The sequence below is a fragment of the Ostrea edulis genome, chromosome 2, assembly GCF_947568905.1.
Source record: "Ostrea edulis chromosome 2, xbOstEdul1.1, whole genome shotgun sequence".
Taxonomy (NCBI): domain Eukaryota; kingdom Metazoa; phylum Mollusca; class Bivalvia; order Ostreida; family Ostreidae; genus Ostrea; species Ostrea edulis.
Window position 1 is genome coordinate 32,527,637 of NC_079165.1, and position 18,743 is coordinate 32,546,379.

General features: G+C 35.5%; 2 protein-coding genes across 3 annotated transcripts in view; both read left to right on the forward strand.

Annotated features, from left to right (window-relative positions):
• Positions 1-2,638, forward strand: part of LOC125682221 (mucin-22-like) — a 62,583-nt gene extending 59,945 nt beyond the window's left edge. Inside the window, exon 17 of the mRNA XM_048922683.2 lies at positions 470-2,638. Within this exon, the coding sequence (XP_048778640.2) occupies positions 470-490 (21 nt within the window). The 3' untranslated portion in view covers positions 491-2,638. The remainder of the gene's footprint in view (positions 1-469) is intronic.
• A 1,087-nt stretch (positions 2,639-3,725) lies between these two features.
• On the forward strand, positions 3,726-18,036 carry LOC125682224 (uncharacterized). 2 transcript variants are annotated; one of them, XM_048922688.2, is made up of 6 exons: positions 3,726-4,150; positions 4,793-4,921; positions 8,296-8,491; positions 8,728-8,828; positions 12,720-12,821; positions 17,292-18,036. In XM_048922688.2, the coding sequence occupies exons 2-6, from the start codon at positions 4,858-4,860 to the stop codon at positions 17,963-17,965; spliced, it is 1,137 nt and encodes a 378-aa protein (XP_048778645.2). In that variant the 5' UTR covers positions 3,726-4,150; positions 4,793-4,857; the 3' UTR covers positions 17,966-18,036. The 2 variants fall into 2 exon arrangements, with proteins under 2 accessions (XP_048778645.2, XP_048778644.2); XM_048922687.2 differs by lacking the exon at positions 3,726-4,150 and having other exon boundaries at positions 4,613-4,921.
• Positions 18,037-18,743: the final 707 nt, after the last annotated feature.

An 18,743-nucleotide genomic window follows, 5' to 3' on the forward strand; every position in this document is an offset into this window, starting at 1 on the left:
TCCTTTTGAAATCGTACATTTGGTGGAGGAGGACTGGGATTCTCTCTTATTCTAAAATGTGTTTTTTAACCTGTACTGTTTTAAATTTTCATGATTTCAACATTCAAGATCACCAAACAAGTTTTTCTTCAAAATGTTACGACTCATGTACATGAATTGGTATAAGCAAATATTGATAAGTGAATCAAAAAGCAACACCAGATAGACTGATAATAGAAATTTTACCAATGCATTTGTTGCATTGAAATGAACATATACTTTAATGACCCATGATGGCGATTACTTTTCTTCACGACTGTAATCTATGTTTAATGAAATCATCATTAAATTTGGTAAAGTGAAATTTTAGTCATGACATATGGTAGAAATTATATAACCGATTTCTTTTCAGGTGGCTTAGATATAATTCATAATTCACAAAATGCAGGACAGGTTTATATAAACTTTTCACATTATTTACACTCTATAGGATACCCTCAACCCATTATAGAGGGAAATGGAAAACCTCCAAGTATAGTACATCACTGACGAATGTCCACAGACAACTCGTAGTGTCTTCATTGCACCAAGATATAACGGAAGCGGTCTACCAAAAGAAAATAAAAAAAACTTTAAGGAGAGTTAAGTTATCTGCACATATAGATGTAGTTTAATGGTTATGGTTTGGGAAAGAGAATGCAATGTGTTATATAATTATGATAAAGGACACAATATTTGTTTACGGAATGTTGACAAACTGTTTACTGTATACAGGGAAATATTTGCCCCCGTTTTATTTTTGCCCCTTTCGTCCTCGTTGTCAGTTGGCGAATTTAAGACTGGGCGAAACTTTGTTCTCTTAACTCGCTTTTACATTGTAACACAACTCTGTCTGGGCGAATTTATAACGGAGCGAAACCGCCAGCAAGTCTAGAAAGTCGAAAATAACACGGGATGAAAATAAGCCAGTATACATTTATGTGTTTATATTTATTTCATGTTTTATACATATAGCTTTTCATCCAAAATTACATTTATTTGAGGCAAAAAATAAAGCACGAAATCTAATTCACATAATATTTGTCCTATCAACTTTGTAGTATGTTTTTGTGATCTTTCGATGCTAATCCTCGAAAATCGCCTATATTTATGACCCCCTACAGTTAGAGACAGTGCATATTTCCTTTCTATAGTAAGAGATAGTGAATATTTCCTCTTCAGTAACAGATAGTGAATACATCTCCGCTACAATCAGAGATAGTGACGATCTCTTTGCTACAGTCAGAGATAGTGAAGATCTCTATGCTACAATCAGATATAGTGAAGATCGCTATGCTGCAGTCAGATATAGTGAAGATCTCTATGCTACAGCCAATGATAGTGAAGATATTTCCGCTACAGTCAGAAATAATGAAGATATCTCCGCTACAACCAGAGATAGTGAATATATCTCCGCTACAGTCAGAGATAGTGAAGATATCTCCGCTACAATCAGAGATGGTATTGATCTCTCCTCTACAGGCAGAAATAGTGAAGATATCTCCGCCACAGTCAGAGATAGTGAAGATCTCTTCTCGACAAGCAGAAATAGTTAAGATCTCTCCTCTACAGGCAGAGATAGTGAAAATTTCTTCCCGACAGGCAGAAATAGTGAAGAGCTCTCCTTTACAGTCAGAGATAGTGAAGTGAAGGTCCCTCTTTACAGTCAAAGACAGTCCTTTAAATCCCATTCAAAATATTACTAAAAGTATTGCATTTTATTTTGTCAGTATCGCAAATACATATATATGTACTTTTTTTGAGACAAGTATCATGTAGAAGGCCACCCCTATGCATGGTGTAATTTCGAATATGCAAAAGTGATTTTTAAGAAAAGGATAACCTTCTGTACAATGTAAAGTGAAAAGTCTTATTGTGTTTTTTCTTCTGATTTTTCATTTTCTTCTAAATCCAGATGAAATATGACGCTTTACGCACAATGTATCCATCAACTGGTGTTCACTTTGCAGTCGTAGCGTTTTACATTATGAACGAAACTTTTTGATTATCATTAATTGTAATGCTCTATAGATTAGGGGAAAATGAGCAATTTTTTTCTCTAAATGATTTTTCTCTTTTAAAAAAAATTATTCTATTTGGATGATTTCTTAAAAACCATGCATGCGTTTTCATGGCCATTTCTTTAACGTCCCACACCTAGAATCACAGGTATTTCCCCATTCATAATGCTTATTCGAGAATCGCGCAAAGAACGTTAATTTAAAATCATCCCCCAAGAGATATGAACAATTCAATGCAGTAAACAACAGGACTGGATATAAAATTGTCGGTTTTCTGTATATGGTGTTTACCAAGGGCAGTAACTCTACAATAAACTTCACAGGATTAATGAGGTCGTGTTTTATATTTGAAAACACAAATAAAATCTTCTTTATAAAATTATGATATAAAATGATGTTGAATATCCAATTACCTTTAAGAAAGTTGTAACTTAAGATACGGTGTGATATTTTACGTTAATTGTGCTTCATTTTGAGTCAATCTCCATTTTTTTTTTTCAATCTCAAATAAGCATACCCTTGAGTTATGATATTGTTTACAGAAAAGCCTAGCCTTTAATCCATCATGAGGAATGGTTGTATAAAGTGCTGAAAAGGCATACATTTTTATGTTGTTGATTTGAGAAAAGTTTTGTGATTTCAAATTTACTATATGTTCGTTAGAGTTTTATCGAATCAACATTTGATTTACATGTACACCACCTCTGGAATATGTTGTGGCATAGTACGTTTGAAGTTTCTCCTTCACAACAGGTAATATTTTCGTGAGGAGCAATGATGGGAGCTTAATAGAACGTTTACTTGATCCAGCAATGCATACTTGTTAGGAATTTTGTGAAGTTTAGGTATCCAGTATACATGTAGGTACGGTAACTCTTATTAATTCGTCTCATTGACAGGGATATTATATTTGATTAAAACTGAAACAAAATGTTCAAGACTTTCATCTTCTGAAACGGAAGTTAGAGTATAAGTAAGATTACCAAAATGTGGAATAAATGCCAAGTTCGTTTAAAATACAGTCGTAACAAGAGGTACTGTGAACAATGCTCACTAAGAATACCCCCGGTTACCCTAATCTCCCAAAGGGTGTTATTAATAGGTATAAATTACCTCTTTCCTGAGTGTAAAAAAGAAAGGGCATGACAAATCCTTGGATAGTGCGCTTGACCTTTGGATCCTAAAATCGATATGGAACATCTTCGTCCCATGAGTAGTTCATATTTATGATACGGTGACTGTGGGTGGAAAGGATAACGCATTAGAGCCCAGAAACCATATTGCTACTTCGATGTCCAGTGCGCTTGACCTTTTGACCCCAAAATTGATAGGGAACATCGACCCATGGGTAGTCCATATGTATGATATGGTGACTGTAGGTGGAAAGGATACTGCTTTAGCGCCCGGAAATAATTGCCTCTACAGACGGACGGACAACCCGACTCCAGTATACCCCCAACAAATTTGTTGCGGGGGTATAATAATTATAGGTTATAGACTTTGTATGGGAAAATATGACGACCGAGGTTTTTGGCGTGTAGACGGACCGAGCTTGCGAGGTCCGTCCACGACAAAAAACGAGGTCGTCATATTTCCGATACAAAGTCTATAACCTTTTTATTATATACTTTCAATTTCATTTAGAAACTAACAATAATTTTATTTTTAACAATTTCTTTATTGGTTTAAATGAGTAAAAGACGAAAAACACGAAAAAATTGAAAATTAACGGTGTAGAAATTTGATTGTGACGTAATGTTTGCGGGCCGGAATGTTTCCGGGCATATATCGTGTGATATATGCCCGCAAACTTTTAAAGAAAAAGGAAAAGATGAAATTGAAAGTATATAATAATGAGCCTTACAAATAAAGATAATGTTGTAAGTCTTGTCAGCTGGAACCAGAACATATTCCTCATTAAACTACCTATAATTATCTATCACCTCTGGTTTACTAAAAACAAAAGGATAAATGATAATACGTAAAATAGGAAAGGTTCAAGCTGGAGTGGAATAGCTGGGCATCAACAAGGGCAGCAGCTAGAGGCAGATGGAGGCAGTGTGTTGGGACCTCATGTACCAGCGGGCAGGAAGAGAATACACGTAGATGAGGTGAGAGGAGGTGTAGTACGTGATTCTAATATTCCTCTTATACTCTTGCACTTTTTTATCCATTCTAACGAGGTTTCAAGTTCTTCATGATAAGTCTGGCATAATTTATTTTTCAATATATATATACATGTAATGTTACATTTGAACGTTAAATACTTCCCCCTATCAAGTTCCTTTACATCATTTTATTTGCCCCCCCCCCCTTAATAACATTTTCAGTATGTGACATAATCACTTTTCTGGCACCTCTGTTTTTAATTCAAAATACATTAGGTGATAATTAACTGATATATCTGAGACTATTTCCTGTTACAGAGAATCATTAGAACGCGAACTATACGTGTTTCTATCTGTAATGATAATCGAGCCGCCACATCTCAATTTACTGTTTCTACCCGTCAGGAAATGCTATCCTAAGACTCCCTGGTAAGGCCATTACAGCAATGCGACACCGAGCTAAGTCGTTAAAGTGGCGTCGTGATCCATGTAATTTTAGTATGACATGCGCTGAACAGTGAAAATCATTTCATTACTCGTGGTGTTAATTTAACAAAACATCAAGTGTCCCAGAATATGGATAGGTCGGACACCTTCCTGTCTCTCAAAACATCGCTAATATTTAAACTTTGGTCCGATTTTCAGAGACTCTGTGATAAGATGGTCATCTGATAAAACCTGGCTTGCAGAAATCTGGGGGAAATTGAGAAATGGTTACCACAATTTATGACAGCTTCCTCGTTTATGTTTTATTAACAGCCTGGATCGCTGCTGGTAAGTTAACTTACTTATTTTCCATATAAATATCAATACCTGAAGCTTTACGTATTTTTATTAAATTTCATATCGTCTCTTTAAAAAGGCGATAAATTTCCATATCCTTTTTATTATTATTTTTACATTTTCCTCCGAAATAAATGGTCTCAAGTCAGAGCGACCTCTCCTTTAACATTCTAGTTTTCCTCACTGTTCTGTTGATTTATACGAGTATTAATGACTCTTTAATGATTTTCTGAACGTCAGTGTAGGACAGTGCTTTAAAGCGCTGTGATGATACTGGTGATAAACATCAGTTATCACTAATGTCTCTAATTTTTGTAGTAAAACCCATTTACACGGATTTATATGTTTTACAGCATTCATTCAACCGGAACCTCGTACCATTCAAATACTATATACACATTGATATCGCATACACCTTTTATAGTATCTCCCTGACAGTTCATTCATGTTTTTATTATGATATTCCCGTGATAACCATGCCCTAACTTTTCCAAGCACACACACATCTTTATCCTAACTGTATTCTTTTTATGAAGTAAAAAGTGTGTGTGACAATGCCAATTTCCGTATATTTACATGTATATTCTCGCGGCTACTGCCCGTATGTTAAGGAATCGGTCAGCGTGTATTATCCTGCGAATGATCAACATGTTTATACGTTTACAGATAGTGGGACGATAATCAAATTGAACATGCAGTCACTTATTATGAGAGATAAACGTTACTAGGAGAGATAAACGAACAAAAACAAATTTGAACTTTGACCAGATTCTCTGAGTTAGCACTTTTTCAGCAGTGTCTATTCTTTCGATGCACATTCTCTTCTTATGAATGATTGTCCCCTTTCAATAGATAGACCAACTTATACTCAATTACTGCAGCAATTATCTAACCGAATAATTCCGTAAATCCAATAATTTTTAAAAGACATTTTAAACTAGGCGTCGTTTTATTCTTACAGTCTATGCACGATATACTTGGTTGTAGTTCAGGAGAATTATTAGAATTCCTTAATACCCAGTGTCAAATAAATTCTTATTTCGAGCATTTAGACCTCTTTTCGTTTTGCAGTCTTTGAAAATAAAATTGACAAGTGTAAAATTGGATATTATGCACCTGACTTTTCAACTATTTGCAATTTTTAAAAAAAAAATCTATTCATATCGGGTACACGTACGTCCATTAAAATTAAAATGCCAAATATTGAATTAGCTATCTCTTTTCATAATTCTTTCTTATTCTAGTAAAATCATCATAGATGGAAACCAAGAATTCGATTGTTTTGTATCGAAAGACCCTTATACCATATACAGGGTACATGTAGATATGTTATATTTTCTTACATCTAATTAATGTCATATTTGTAACTGTTACGACCCCGCATTGAAAATACGGGAGCCTATAAATATCGTTCGCCCATTTGTTCAATATTACTTTCAAAGGGCTTAGATAGTTTTCTCTATTCAAATACAGTTCACCAATAAAGGAACTTACCTACAGATCTTAGGGTCGTGAAGTCACCGTTTAAGGTCAGAACAAAAGTACAATCTCGAAGTGTACTTTCCTCTCATTGTGACACGATACTTTTGTCTCTTTATAAAAGGTTTTATGCCGTAACGGCTTTCAAACTCATTGCGTCACAGTGAAAAAAATAAGTTGAAATTTTTCCATCATAGACCTTGTATAATTCATCAAAAATAGTGATGTGTTACGAGGTCAAACTCCAAAGCAATTTTTTAATCCAAGTTTTAATTCACATGCATTGTGATACAATATAATGAAAATGTTTTCAACATACAGTTAACATATTCTACAGAAAGGCAGTTTTTATATCATGATTTTGGTTGTGACTCTATATCTGTTTTGATGTCATTATTTTGGCTGTGACTGGATATCTTAAAAATTTGCAAGAAAACAATTTCATATTTTATACAAAGCTGGTTGTCCATACTAAGGGAAACACTTACATATTGTAGGATCACAACAGACCTTACTTTTATCAATAGAATAGTGATTTAACACTGCTCTGAAAATGTGTGCTAGTCTTTGAGGTGTAGTATTGAAATAGAAGAGTTCAAAATTAAATAGTAACAGTCGAGCATCACATCACGTTTCTACTTTTCAAAATATCACACTGACAGATCAGAGTGCTTAACTTTAGAGTTAAGGTTTACAGTTGTGACCGTTTACCTCCTGATACCAACGTCTATAGCTATATTCAGATATATTTATCATAAGATTAAATTACATATATTTTGTTTTATCCATTCTCAGCTTGCAACATAAGTCCTCTGCCGTTACAAACCTAATGGTTAGGGCGCTTACTTCGCAACCGCGAGGTCCCAAGTTCGATTCTCGACGCCGCGAGAACACGGGCTACGTCAAACCTAAGACGTTTAACATACTATATACAGGGAAGTATTTGTCCCCGTTTTATTTTCGCCCTCGTTGTCAGTTGGCGAATTTAAGAATGGACGAAACTGGGTTTTTTTCTCTTATCTCGCTTTTAAAACAACTGTGTCTGGGCGAAATTAAAACGAAGCGAAACCGCCAACAAGTGTAGAAGTTTAAAATAACCCTGTATACAGTAGTTAGTGAATGTGCGTTTGTCAAGTGTCCGGCATTAGATGTGTAAGTCATGGATCTCTTAGATACGTCTTTAAAAACGGAAGTTTCGTGTCACGTTGACCGTTTCACCAAGAAAGAGAGATCCTCTGTGTCACTTTACTTAACGCTGGTGACACCTGTCTTTGAGTCTAGAATGGGACGTAAAACAACACACAAAGAATGAATTCTGTATCATTAGTATTAGTCCGTGTAAACATGTGCGGGGCCCTTTCTGGCCGAGTTAATTTTCTGTTACTTGTATCATAATCAATCACGAAGACCAAAGCTTTCCGAAACCACTACATACGGGTACGTGCAACTTTTCCAAAAGTTTTGAAATGAGCGTTCAATACCTGTGCTATCATGATGATATGGATAAGAAAGAATATTTTTATTCACAATGACCTATAGTGAAAGATTCTGAAACACAATGCAGTTGGGGGTATTCATGATGTCTTTCGATTTGTTGTCTGCAGAGCAATCCCAGTTAGCGATGTACGATGCACTTTTTTTAAATTAACCACCCCTCTCTCTCTCTCTCTCTCTCTCTCTCTCTCTCTCTCTCTCTCTCATATATTACATGTGTGACGGTCACGTCTCACCACACCTGAACCCTCTGACACATGTAACTGAATACGAAAGATACTTCAATGTTGGGTATTCCCGATATAAGAATGTAACGTTCTTCACTAAATTCCTAACAGTACAAAGATTTTGATGAAATGTAATTGATATGTTATGTACAACCTTATTTACAGTTAATAGGATATCTTCGCAAGAAGTCCCATCGCATCTAAAAGACAAGAATTGGCAGCTGAAAAGTGACGAGGGCGATGGCAGTGTATATTTCTATGCAAGTAGTATTGTTTTACAGCCCACTGTATCTGTCGGAGGTGTGCAAATACCTACATGGAACTTAGTAGCAACGAAAACAAATTTCTTGGCTTTTAGAAGGTATATTCACCTTAAAAAAAACATCATTTTATTCTATTCTGTACAGAATTTTATTCGTTTGATCAATGAAACTATTTCACCATTACATCCTTAGAATTGTTTTTATATCATCATGATTAGTTTTGATTCTACTCTGTGGTTTCAATACTAGGAATTTTTATACCCACGTTTTTTTTTTAAATCATGTCAAAAATTCATTAGAAGATAAATATTTTGTGTTATATTTATATCTGCAGCCCAAATACAGTCTCAATTGACTCTGAAGATAAATATATATACAAATGTTGGTTGTACAAGCAGCAGAATGAGTCGCTTTTCTACTATTTCCCCATGACAGGTACGTCTCTTTATCTAATGAACGATTAAATGAAGATGATTTTGTTTTATTATATTTGGGATCTTAAATTTATATAATCACTTGGAATTTAATTTATTACCCAAGTATTTGTGAATCAAGTTAATGATGAAATAATTGTAACCACATTGTTCTTGCACTTTAAAACCCTTCTAGACAATGTTACAATGTAAATGTTAATGATACCGATATACTTGTACATCTCAATATCTTCGACTGGAAACAGTTACAAGACTGATACATTGGAAAAACATTTCCTTTATGGTTCAAAAATCCAAACACATTTTAAAATTTTAGGTTGTTGGGTCAAAGTTCATGGTAATTAAGGTCACGAGGCCGTCAGGTTTGACATCATTGGAAAGATCTTGTCACAATAATTACAACGATACTGTCAAATATTTGATCACTCACTTACAGTTCAAATGTTATTAAAACTGTTAAAGTTTTTAATAAGTGAGTCAAACGTCGTTTTTGACTAAATTACCTATATGGTACAGTGGAAAAAATTTTGACAAATGTCACGAAAATTACACCCAATATCAAATCCCACTCCAAAATTTGAAAGCAATGTTAAGTGGTCGCAAGGTCGTCAAAATGGCAATGAATTTGATAGGTATTCAAACATGAAGTACAACTTGACATCGAGGCCCTCGCTCTTAAAGCTTAATGTTAGTTTTATATCCCCGTATGGAAGATCGGGGGAGGGGGCATATTGTTTTGTCTTGTCTGTCCGAGACTCTAACCTTGCTCATAACTTTGCATGATGATTGACAGGGCTCTGATATTTCATATTTAAATTCGTTATGACAATACCTTTCTTAATGGCAAGCTAAGCTTGTAGAGAATGTACACCCCACATTTTTCCTCGATTGATTTGCGCAGGGGGCATTGCTTAGCAAGCGAGGGAGAACTCGATTGATTTTGGGGTAAAAATCACAACGGGACCTCATACAAAAACCTTGTAGTCACTCACTGCGAGGGGATAAAACCTGCCTTGTGGAACTCTTGTTTTCTTTGTTTCTGCCGGGGCATAGTGTTTCAAAAGAACATCTTGTTCAATGAGTGTTATCAACATCGCAGGACCATGAGAGATCATGCCACAAGCTATACAATCATTCGCTTTCTAAAGAATCTTACTTACCGCTCAAAAATGAAAACAAAAGTAAGTTTTTTGGTTCAGAAATATGACATACTATATGCCTCAAATAAATTATTACTTTTGAGGAATTGAATTTATACTTGGATTGTTTCGAATTTTAAAAACGCTCTGTCGTCTTTGCCTTACTATGACAAAGGACAAGAGTGGTCAACTGTTTAAAATGTATCAAATCGCCCTCCTCTCTTGACAAAGTGCTGGATTTTCAGTTAAGTGATGCAGCAATTATTGGTATTTTAAAGATACATATGCTCCAATTTATATCATATTAGACTCTATTTGACGTAAATATATCAATACCATGGTATTCTATGAATAAAATGAAGAAGAAAAAACCTGTTGAATAGTCATACAAAAGCTGCGGCTGTAGAGATATTAATGAAAATAATTTCAAAATACAGTCAGCCTTTCTAAACAATTTAGCCTACTTCAATTGGAAAACCCTAAATAACTCCGTTTCATTTAAATACATATCATGCATATGTACAAGCAAATTTGCAATAGAATGAATTCATACAAGTCTTGTATAACTCGAGGTGCATTGAAACAAAAATAGTGGCACCGAGGATTTCGAAGTTTGTTTTACGTTAAAGGGTAGTAATATTCGAAATAAGATTTCAACTATTCCTATAAAGCCTTTTCCTCTCCACTAATGTACCATAAAAACTAAAAATAAATATACAAGACCCGTCTACACTGTTAACAGCCATTACTGCGACGAAAACTGCTCTATTACATGTTGGTTGGACCCAGGTTTGATAGGGTAAGGCTAATAGCTCATATGAGTGCTGACCACGTGACTATCTTATTAGTATACCAAGTGCTACTTTTCCAGCAATTCCTGGATATGTGTATTTTAACTACTCTTTGGTCTAGCATAATGAATATAATCTGATAGATTCTTATTTCCTTTATCTATAGTCGATGAACTCGATTTCGAAACTTACCCACCACATTGTTTTCTTTTCGACCTCATGTGAAGAGGACGCGCGCAATGCACATATTATACAAATAAAGCTAACCGAAGACATCCGAGAGTTAAAGGGGCATGGTCATGATTAATCTCGGCTGAGATTCGGCTTGGTTGAATATTTGGACTGACGCCTTCACCGAATCTCGGAGCAGTCCTTCATAATTCATGTCTGGAAATTTACTTTCAGCTTTGGTCAGTTCTAGCAATTAATGTGCACTTAGGTGACACTGCTGTTCGCTTCAAATAAGTTATTTGACTATCAAACTAACTGTCTATCACTGGTAATTTTGTATTGCTTACCGTCTAGGTATAAAAATTCCAAAATGATAATAGGCACTAAATTTTCCATTCAAATGAAGACTTCCACGGCACAATATTTTACTTCCTGGAATTGAAAACTTCCTATAGTCTGCTTTATCAAGTTACTGATACATTGTATCTCTATATACCTACTTGCATTTCCCTAATTTAAAAACAAACTATAGGAACTCTTCAATTTTGGGAGATAAAATATTGCGCCATAGAAGTCTTCATTTGAACGGCAAAATTAGTGATGGTTTATTTTATGGAATTTACATACTTAGATGGTAAGTACTACAGCATTAATAGTGATACAGATTTGGTTTAATAGTCAACTAACTGATTTGAAGCGAACAGCAGTGTCACCTAAGTGCACATTGATTGCTAGAGCCGGTCGAAGATGAAAGTAAATTTCCAGACTTCTCCGAGATGAAACAGAGATCATAATTCTTTGTTTTGTAAACAAGGCTCGTGCCATGTTTTTGTTTACATAGGTTATATATACAGTTTCGTTTAAAGGAAATTTGTTTCAGTTTACAAGTTGATTCAGAACGCAATTAAACAGTTTTTAGTGTTTGACACATCTTATGCTTTTAAGCAATCTACGTGTGACTTGTTTACATTACAAAGCATTGTGGAAAATACAGTATCTCGCTTGTAACTCGACTTTTGGCTGACCATTAGATATACCTCAGTTAAGCATTGTAAACATTAAAACTGGAGAGAGAAAATAATTTTCAGCAGCTCAAATCGTGACCATGCCCTTTAAATTAGTCAAGAATGAACTTAATGAATGTCTGTAAGCATGACAAAAGAAAAGTGCTGAAACGGATTTACCGGACTGACAGACAGACGGACCGACTCCTTCGATTCCGCCGGTAGGAGACATATATTTTTCTCTCGTTTTCCGCATTTTGAAGTTTATGACAAAAATCAGCATACTCGTATTTCACGCATTGGCACCAGAGTTTGCACACGTCCCTATTGATTTCCCCAAGCTATAAAAAGTGTTACAAATTACTGATTAATGTTACATAATACTGACTAGTTCATACAATCAGAGTTCACAAACCATTAAGGCGAAATCAGCATAGTATTACGTTATTATATTGTCACAAGATTTGAACTCATCAGTACTGATTTTTTCCTACTTATAAATAATGTTACGTAATATTGACTAGCTCATACAAAACAGAACATTGAACAGATGTTTGATTTATGATATATGCCCTGGACTAACGACGCTTTAACTATTGAGTATGATTCCAAAATAATCTATCGGATGTTCTGTGTTTACCATGTCGGCATTCCACAAATCTTTGATTTTTGAAGTGTTTGTAGACACGTCTGCGGTGCAATAATTTTACTTGGAAGTAAATGATGATAGCAAAATAGCACAAATGATATCATTTATCAATCTGACTGTATTCTATTTCTTTTGCAGGCGTTTTCGAAGGTCAGAGGGTGTATCTCTCTATTGATGGAAACTTGGATATCTGCGATTTCTGTACAGATATCAACAGCGAGTTATATACTCTGCATCAAGGTAATATGTTTTCTACATTTTTAAAGGAAAGTTTTGTAAGGAACGGCATACTCAATTGCATTAAGGCGTCCCATACAAAAATAAAGTAAAATAGATGCATAAAATGGTCTCTAGTGTTTGATATGGATGATATTTAATGAAAAATATCCTAGAAGGAAACAACGACGTTTAAACCGATACGCAGTAAGCTTCCATATATTTTCATCGAGGCATGTGTTTATCATCACGAGACTATCACGTGACATCATATATTTAGATCCAACAAAAATGATTGTGATAATTGCAAAAGTGCAACGATATCGGTTACATGCAGGCCGACCCTTTTGATATTGAAAAACAGAGCCTACTTTACATTATCTGAAAAGTCTTGGGGGCACGTTCTCCGATAAAAGGAAGTAAGTTTAAAATACAATGTACATCTAATGCAGCATATTTCTTAATTTTCGAGAGTATGCAAGACATTATCAGATGCGGAAAGGATTTTCTTTTTGTATCAGAAGTTGATCTCAACACTTTCCTAATATAGCAATGTAATAAGAATATAAATATATAAACATCAAGCATCACCATACACTGTATATCGTTGCATTGCTATCTGTTTTTGTCCGTCGTCGTTCGTCGTGCGTCGTGCGTTAACATTTGAACATTTTCAGCTTCTTCTCTGAAACCCCTTAACCAATTTCAACCAATTTTGGCATATAGCATCTGTGGGTGGAGGGGAACAAAAATTGTGAAATTCGTGGTCCCTGCCCCCCTGGGGCCTGAGGGGTGGGGCAAAAACCATCAAAATGAGTGTAATTTTAAAAAATCTTCTTCTTTACTCCTGGACATCAAGAAGCCAAACTGTGGGCATAATTATAATGAGCGTTGAACCCTCTACCAAAATTGTGAAATTCATGACCCCTGGAGCAGGGGTTCTTGTGTTAGGGTGGGGCTCTATTGGTCATATAGTGAAAATGTAGAAATTCTTTGAAAATCTTCTTCTCTGTCTCTGGGTATTAAGTAGACAAACTAATAGCATGGTAATGATGAGCAAGGATGCCTCTTTAAAAATTGTGAAATTCATGGCCCCTGGATCAGGGGTTCTGGTGTGTTAGGGTGGGGCTTTATTGGTCATTTTGTGAAAATGTAGAAATTCTTTGAAAATCTTCTTCTCTGTTTCTGGGTATTAAGTAGACAAACTAATAGCATGGTAATGATGAGCAAGGATGCCTCTTTCAAAATTGTGAAATTCATGGCCCCTGGGTCAGGGGTTCTTGTATTAGGGTGGGGCCCTATTGATCATATAGTAAAAATGCATTTTATTTCTTTGAAAATCTTCTCTGCTGCTGGGTATTAAGTAGACAAACTAATAGTATGATAATGATGATCAAGGATGCTTCTTTCAAAACTGAAATTTATGGCCCCTGGTTCAAGGGTTCTGGTGCAAAGGCGGCGCTGATTGATTATATAGTGAAAATGCAATATTTCTTTGAAAATCTTCTGTTTTTGTCCGTCGTCGTGCGTTAACATTTGAACATTTTCAGCTTCTTCTCTGAAACCCCTGAACCAATTTCAACCATTTTGGCATATAACATCTGTGGGTGGAGGGGAACAAAAACTGTGAAATTCATGGTCCCTGCCCCCCCCCCCCCCCCCCCCCGGGGGGCCTGAGGGGTGGGGCAAAACCCATCAAAATGAGTGTAATTTTAAAAAAAATTTCTTCTTTACTCCTGGACGTCAAGAAGCCAAACTGTGGGCATAATTATAATGAGAGTTGAGCCCTCTACCAAAATTGTGAAATTCACGGCCCCTGGGGCAGGGATTCTTGTGTTAGGGTGGAGCTCTATTGGTCATATAGTAAAAATGTAGAAATTCTTTGAAAATCTTATATTGGTTTTATCTAAGGAGTAAATAACACTTTTCTTTATGATGTCTCAGACCTAGGTTTTTTAAAAAGGATTATTGATTGAACATAAAAATGACACATGTACTTCATGACCACATAGCTATTCAGTGTTTCTTCCACCCAAAAGTAAAATTCTTATATTTAAACACAAACCTAATTCAAACATTGGAAGGTTGTTACATGATACTCAGGTGACCTATAACGCCCCTGGGCCTCTTGTTGCATTTACTGCAGCTAGTCGCAATAATTATTTAAATTAAACGCAGTGCTAATCGGAATCAGGAGAATATAGAGGGGCGATTTCAAGGTAACAATATAAAATGAACATCACCATCGCGCAAACTAGATATGATAAATGCTGAGTGATTTGATATGAAAAAGAAATAATATATGATATAAGCACTTGACAAAAAAAATCCATGTATACGAGTTAACGGCCACAGCAATAGGTTTTTTCTTCTCATGCAGACACTTTTGAATGAATACATACAAAAACCAGGAACCTAAAACAAAAACAAAAAAAAACAAACACACACACACATACACACACAATTTGTGTCCATTGGAATTCCAACATATTTTAGAAGACAAGATCTCCAAAGACTACGTAGATAACCATCAAAGAGAAACCCCAGCATCTTTTTAATATCAACTTCAATTACTTGTGTGTAGATTTTAAATGTTGTTAAACTAAGTACTTGTAGGACGAAGATGTGAGTTTTTCTACAAGATTGCCTTAGGTAATCCTTGATCTTCTCCCTAGGCCCATTTCAACATTTGTATCATAGTTCTAACAAATCGGCATTTACACTAACTATCGTGTATTGAGTGGAATAGAAAGGCGTAGACAGAATTGAGTCCATACTCCATGAGAGTATGCAATTTGGTAGTCTTTTTAATTCATTACTATCACAACGCCTTGGAACGTACAATGTTTCTGTGGTATTCCAAAAGTACACGCTTAGCGATTTCACTTCCAATAGGTAGTGATTACTCCTTTGCCAAATGCAGGAGTTGTCACGATGAAGAATCCTGATTGCTACGGCCCTGAACGCTAAACATAGGTCCAAATTTGTGATACTTCACCTACAGGTGGTGACGTCTCAATATAGGTGTAAAATTCTCGACGTGACGTAAAATTCAAATAATCAAATTTCCAGAACTGGTATACGTTAAAAGATAGCTAAATTGGTGTTAAAAATTTGTAATCAATCATTTATTATTTTCATTTTCCGGAAGGCTTTTTGAACACCAATTTTATTGTGAACCTAAATAATCTGAGGATTTCATCAGTATCATGTTCCAGTTCTTGCCAGGATTTAACCAATCCTCACTATGTATGAAACCTATAATACAAATGTTTGTTTCTTTGGTTCATGTGAAAAAGATTTTAAACACGATATCCTATACTGACCACAAAAAGAAATGAAACGCTTATATAATTTCATATTCATTTTAAGACTATAGAAATATTTAGTAATTGATTCATTGATAACAAGATGTAAATACTGGGTTAATAATCAATATCACAACCACTAATGATAATTACAGTCATTAACAGTTCTAGGTCACCCAAGTTCAATATCTAGTGCGCTCCCCAAAAACACCAATGACTGCCTGACAACATCTTCCGATGGATGCAATTAAGACTCTTAAACTGTTTAAGGATATTGTTCCACTGCAACGACAGAGCTTGGACTAGCTGTTACAGAGTTCGAGGCTGTGGTTGTTTTTGGTGATTGTGCCAATCCAGTATGCCCCGTGCTTGTTCAGTAGCGTTCAAATCTTGTGATTTGGATGCCTAATAAAGAACCTGAATATTGCGTCTTTGCAGAACACGTGTAAGACGAACAGTATGTAGTTTGACATTGTCAAGTTGGAATACTGCTCCGGAATGCTGCATTGTTGTAACCATGTGTGCTTGTATGACTTCATCAATATACAGTTCAGCCGTCAAAGTATCGTCCTCAAAATCAATATAATATATATCTAGTAAACAACAGTGTTAGATGTAACAAAGGCTAATTCATGTATGGACAAATATTATTTGAAAAGATTCAGCAAAAACTTACTACCATGCGTTTCTTTTCTTCTTTTGGATCAATATATTTCCCTAATATTTACCCTTGAACAGATCAAAACAGGGCCCTTAATGTGCACAGATTTGGATCCTCTACCAAGAGGTTGGACTCGTACATACCATGTTGAAAGTTATCAACCTCAACAGACAAATTTTGATTTGAAAGGTTAACTTTACCTTCAAATTAAGTAACGTAAATATCGTCGTTGAATGGTTGATAAATATGGTCCAGGGGTTTGTGTTTGCCCTACTTTTGATTTTGTATTCTTCATGGGATTTATTAAATCGATCACTGTTTTTCATCTTGAAAAGGTGTAATGCTGTAATGCTGACAACGCTAATCGACATAATTGAAGAATCCATTTTACTGTCTCCGCATTATCTAGTTTGTAAATGTCCATCATATTGTCATTATAACAATATATTGTTCTAGGTATAAAAACATGCTTAGATGTTTACTATCACTGATCCTAGTTATCATAAAAATGTGACAATTTTTCAGAAACAGTACCCTGTGGATGCACTCCTCTATGTTCAGAATTGACCATCCAGAACACCTGCACCGGAACTCATTATGATACGTCGTCCACGAACTGTTTAAGTGAGCTCTCCACTTCAGTTTCTGTATCCACAACCACGGAAGAGACTTCCACACAACAAAGCTCCGAGACTAGATCATTGATTACGTCGCCTGCATCAGAGACTTCCACCACAATAATGACGTCAACTGCGTCAGAGACTCCCACCACAATAATGACGTCAACTGTGTCAGATACTTCCACCGCATTAATGACGTCAACTGCATCAGCAAATGACTTATTAACTTCAGTAACTGTAGCCACAACAAACGAATCTGTTGAAAGCACGGATGGAATAACGACAGAAAACGCACAAGGAACGACAATAAGTGGAAATAAAGATATTCCAGCATCAGAAAAGTTAGGAATGGACCCAGATGACCTATTATGGGTTGTGTCGGGTAGTGTGATGTTCATTTACCTGGCTGCGGCCATGGTTGGTTGTGGTTGTTGTTTAATTCTTTTAGGAAGGCGGAGGAAGCAAAAGAAAAAAGATAAGGAATCGCAAGAAAGTTTGGTTCCCGGGAAAAGGACGTTTCAAAACAATTTCAATATACTTTCTGGATTGCCATCAGTATTTTACCGTATTGATGAGTAATACTTCTCCGTTATTATTGTTATAAGTTATTACATTATATTTTCTTAACGTTATAAATTATTGGTCCTTTTGCTCACCTCTTTGTTTATGATTTCAGTTAGTTTGAATAAAAACTACGTAGAAACTTTTGGCATTTGCGAAAGCTCTTAGAAATGTTTCTCACTTCCTGTTTATGTTACTTCAGCATTCTCCAAAGTTACGTTACGTATTCAAAGATGAAAACCTTTTAGTGATAGTAATCTATAGTTTAGAACAAATCGTACAGTATGTAAATGTTCTTCAAATAGTGGCGTTTTACTGCACAACATCAATCTATCTTACAGAATAATCACAAGCATGCACATGCGAGTTTACAATTGTTAATATCATTACTGGAGTTAGGGGTAGCGATATTAATGAGTTAGTGAGGACCTATGAGCTAATTGTCAACACGAAGCTGAGATACCGTTGCGCTCATTCCAAGTGGAGAATTGTTTTGTTCTGTGAAGAAACAGTACTCTCTGTCCTGCTCCCGAACTCTCCAGATCCAGACACGCCAGTGCTACACGTATTCCAGTTACTCCATTTGTCCTGTATTTTGCGAATGTTACCATTTTGATTCAAAAAAATTTGAGATATGATGAAATTGCAAATGATATGCCATTTATTTGATAAAATGACATTACACACTCTATTGACAATTTTTTTTAAAATACATGTAGACAACAGCGTTGCTGTGGGGAAATAAAATTGCAGTTGTTAAACGTCAATAACCGATTAATTTAGTTCTCGTGGTGAA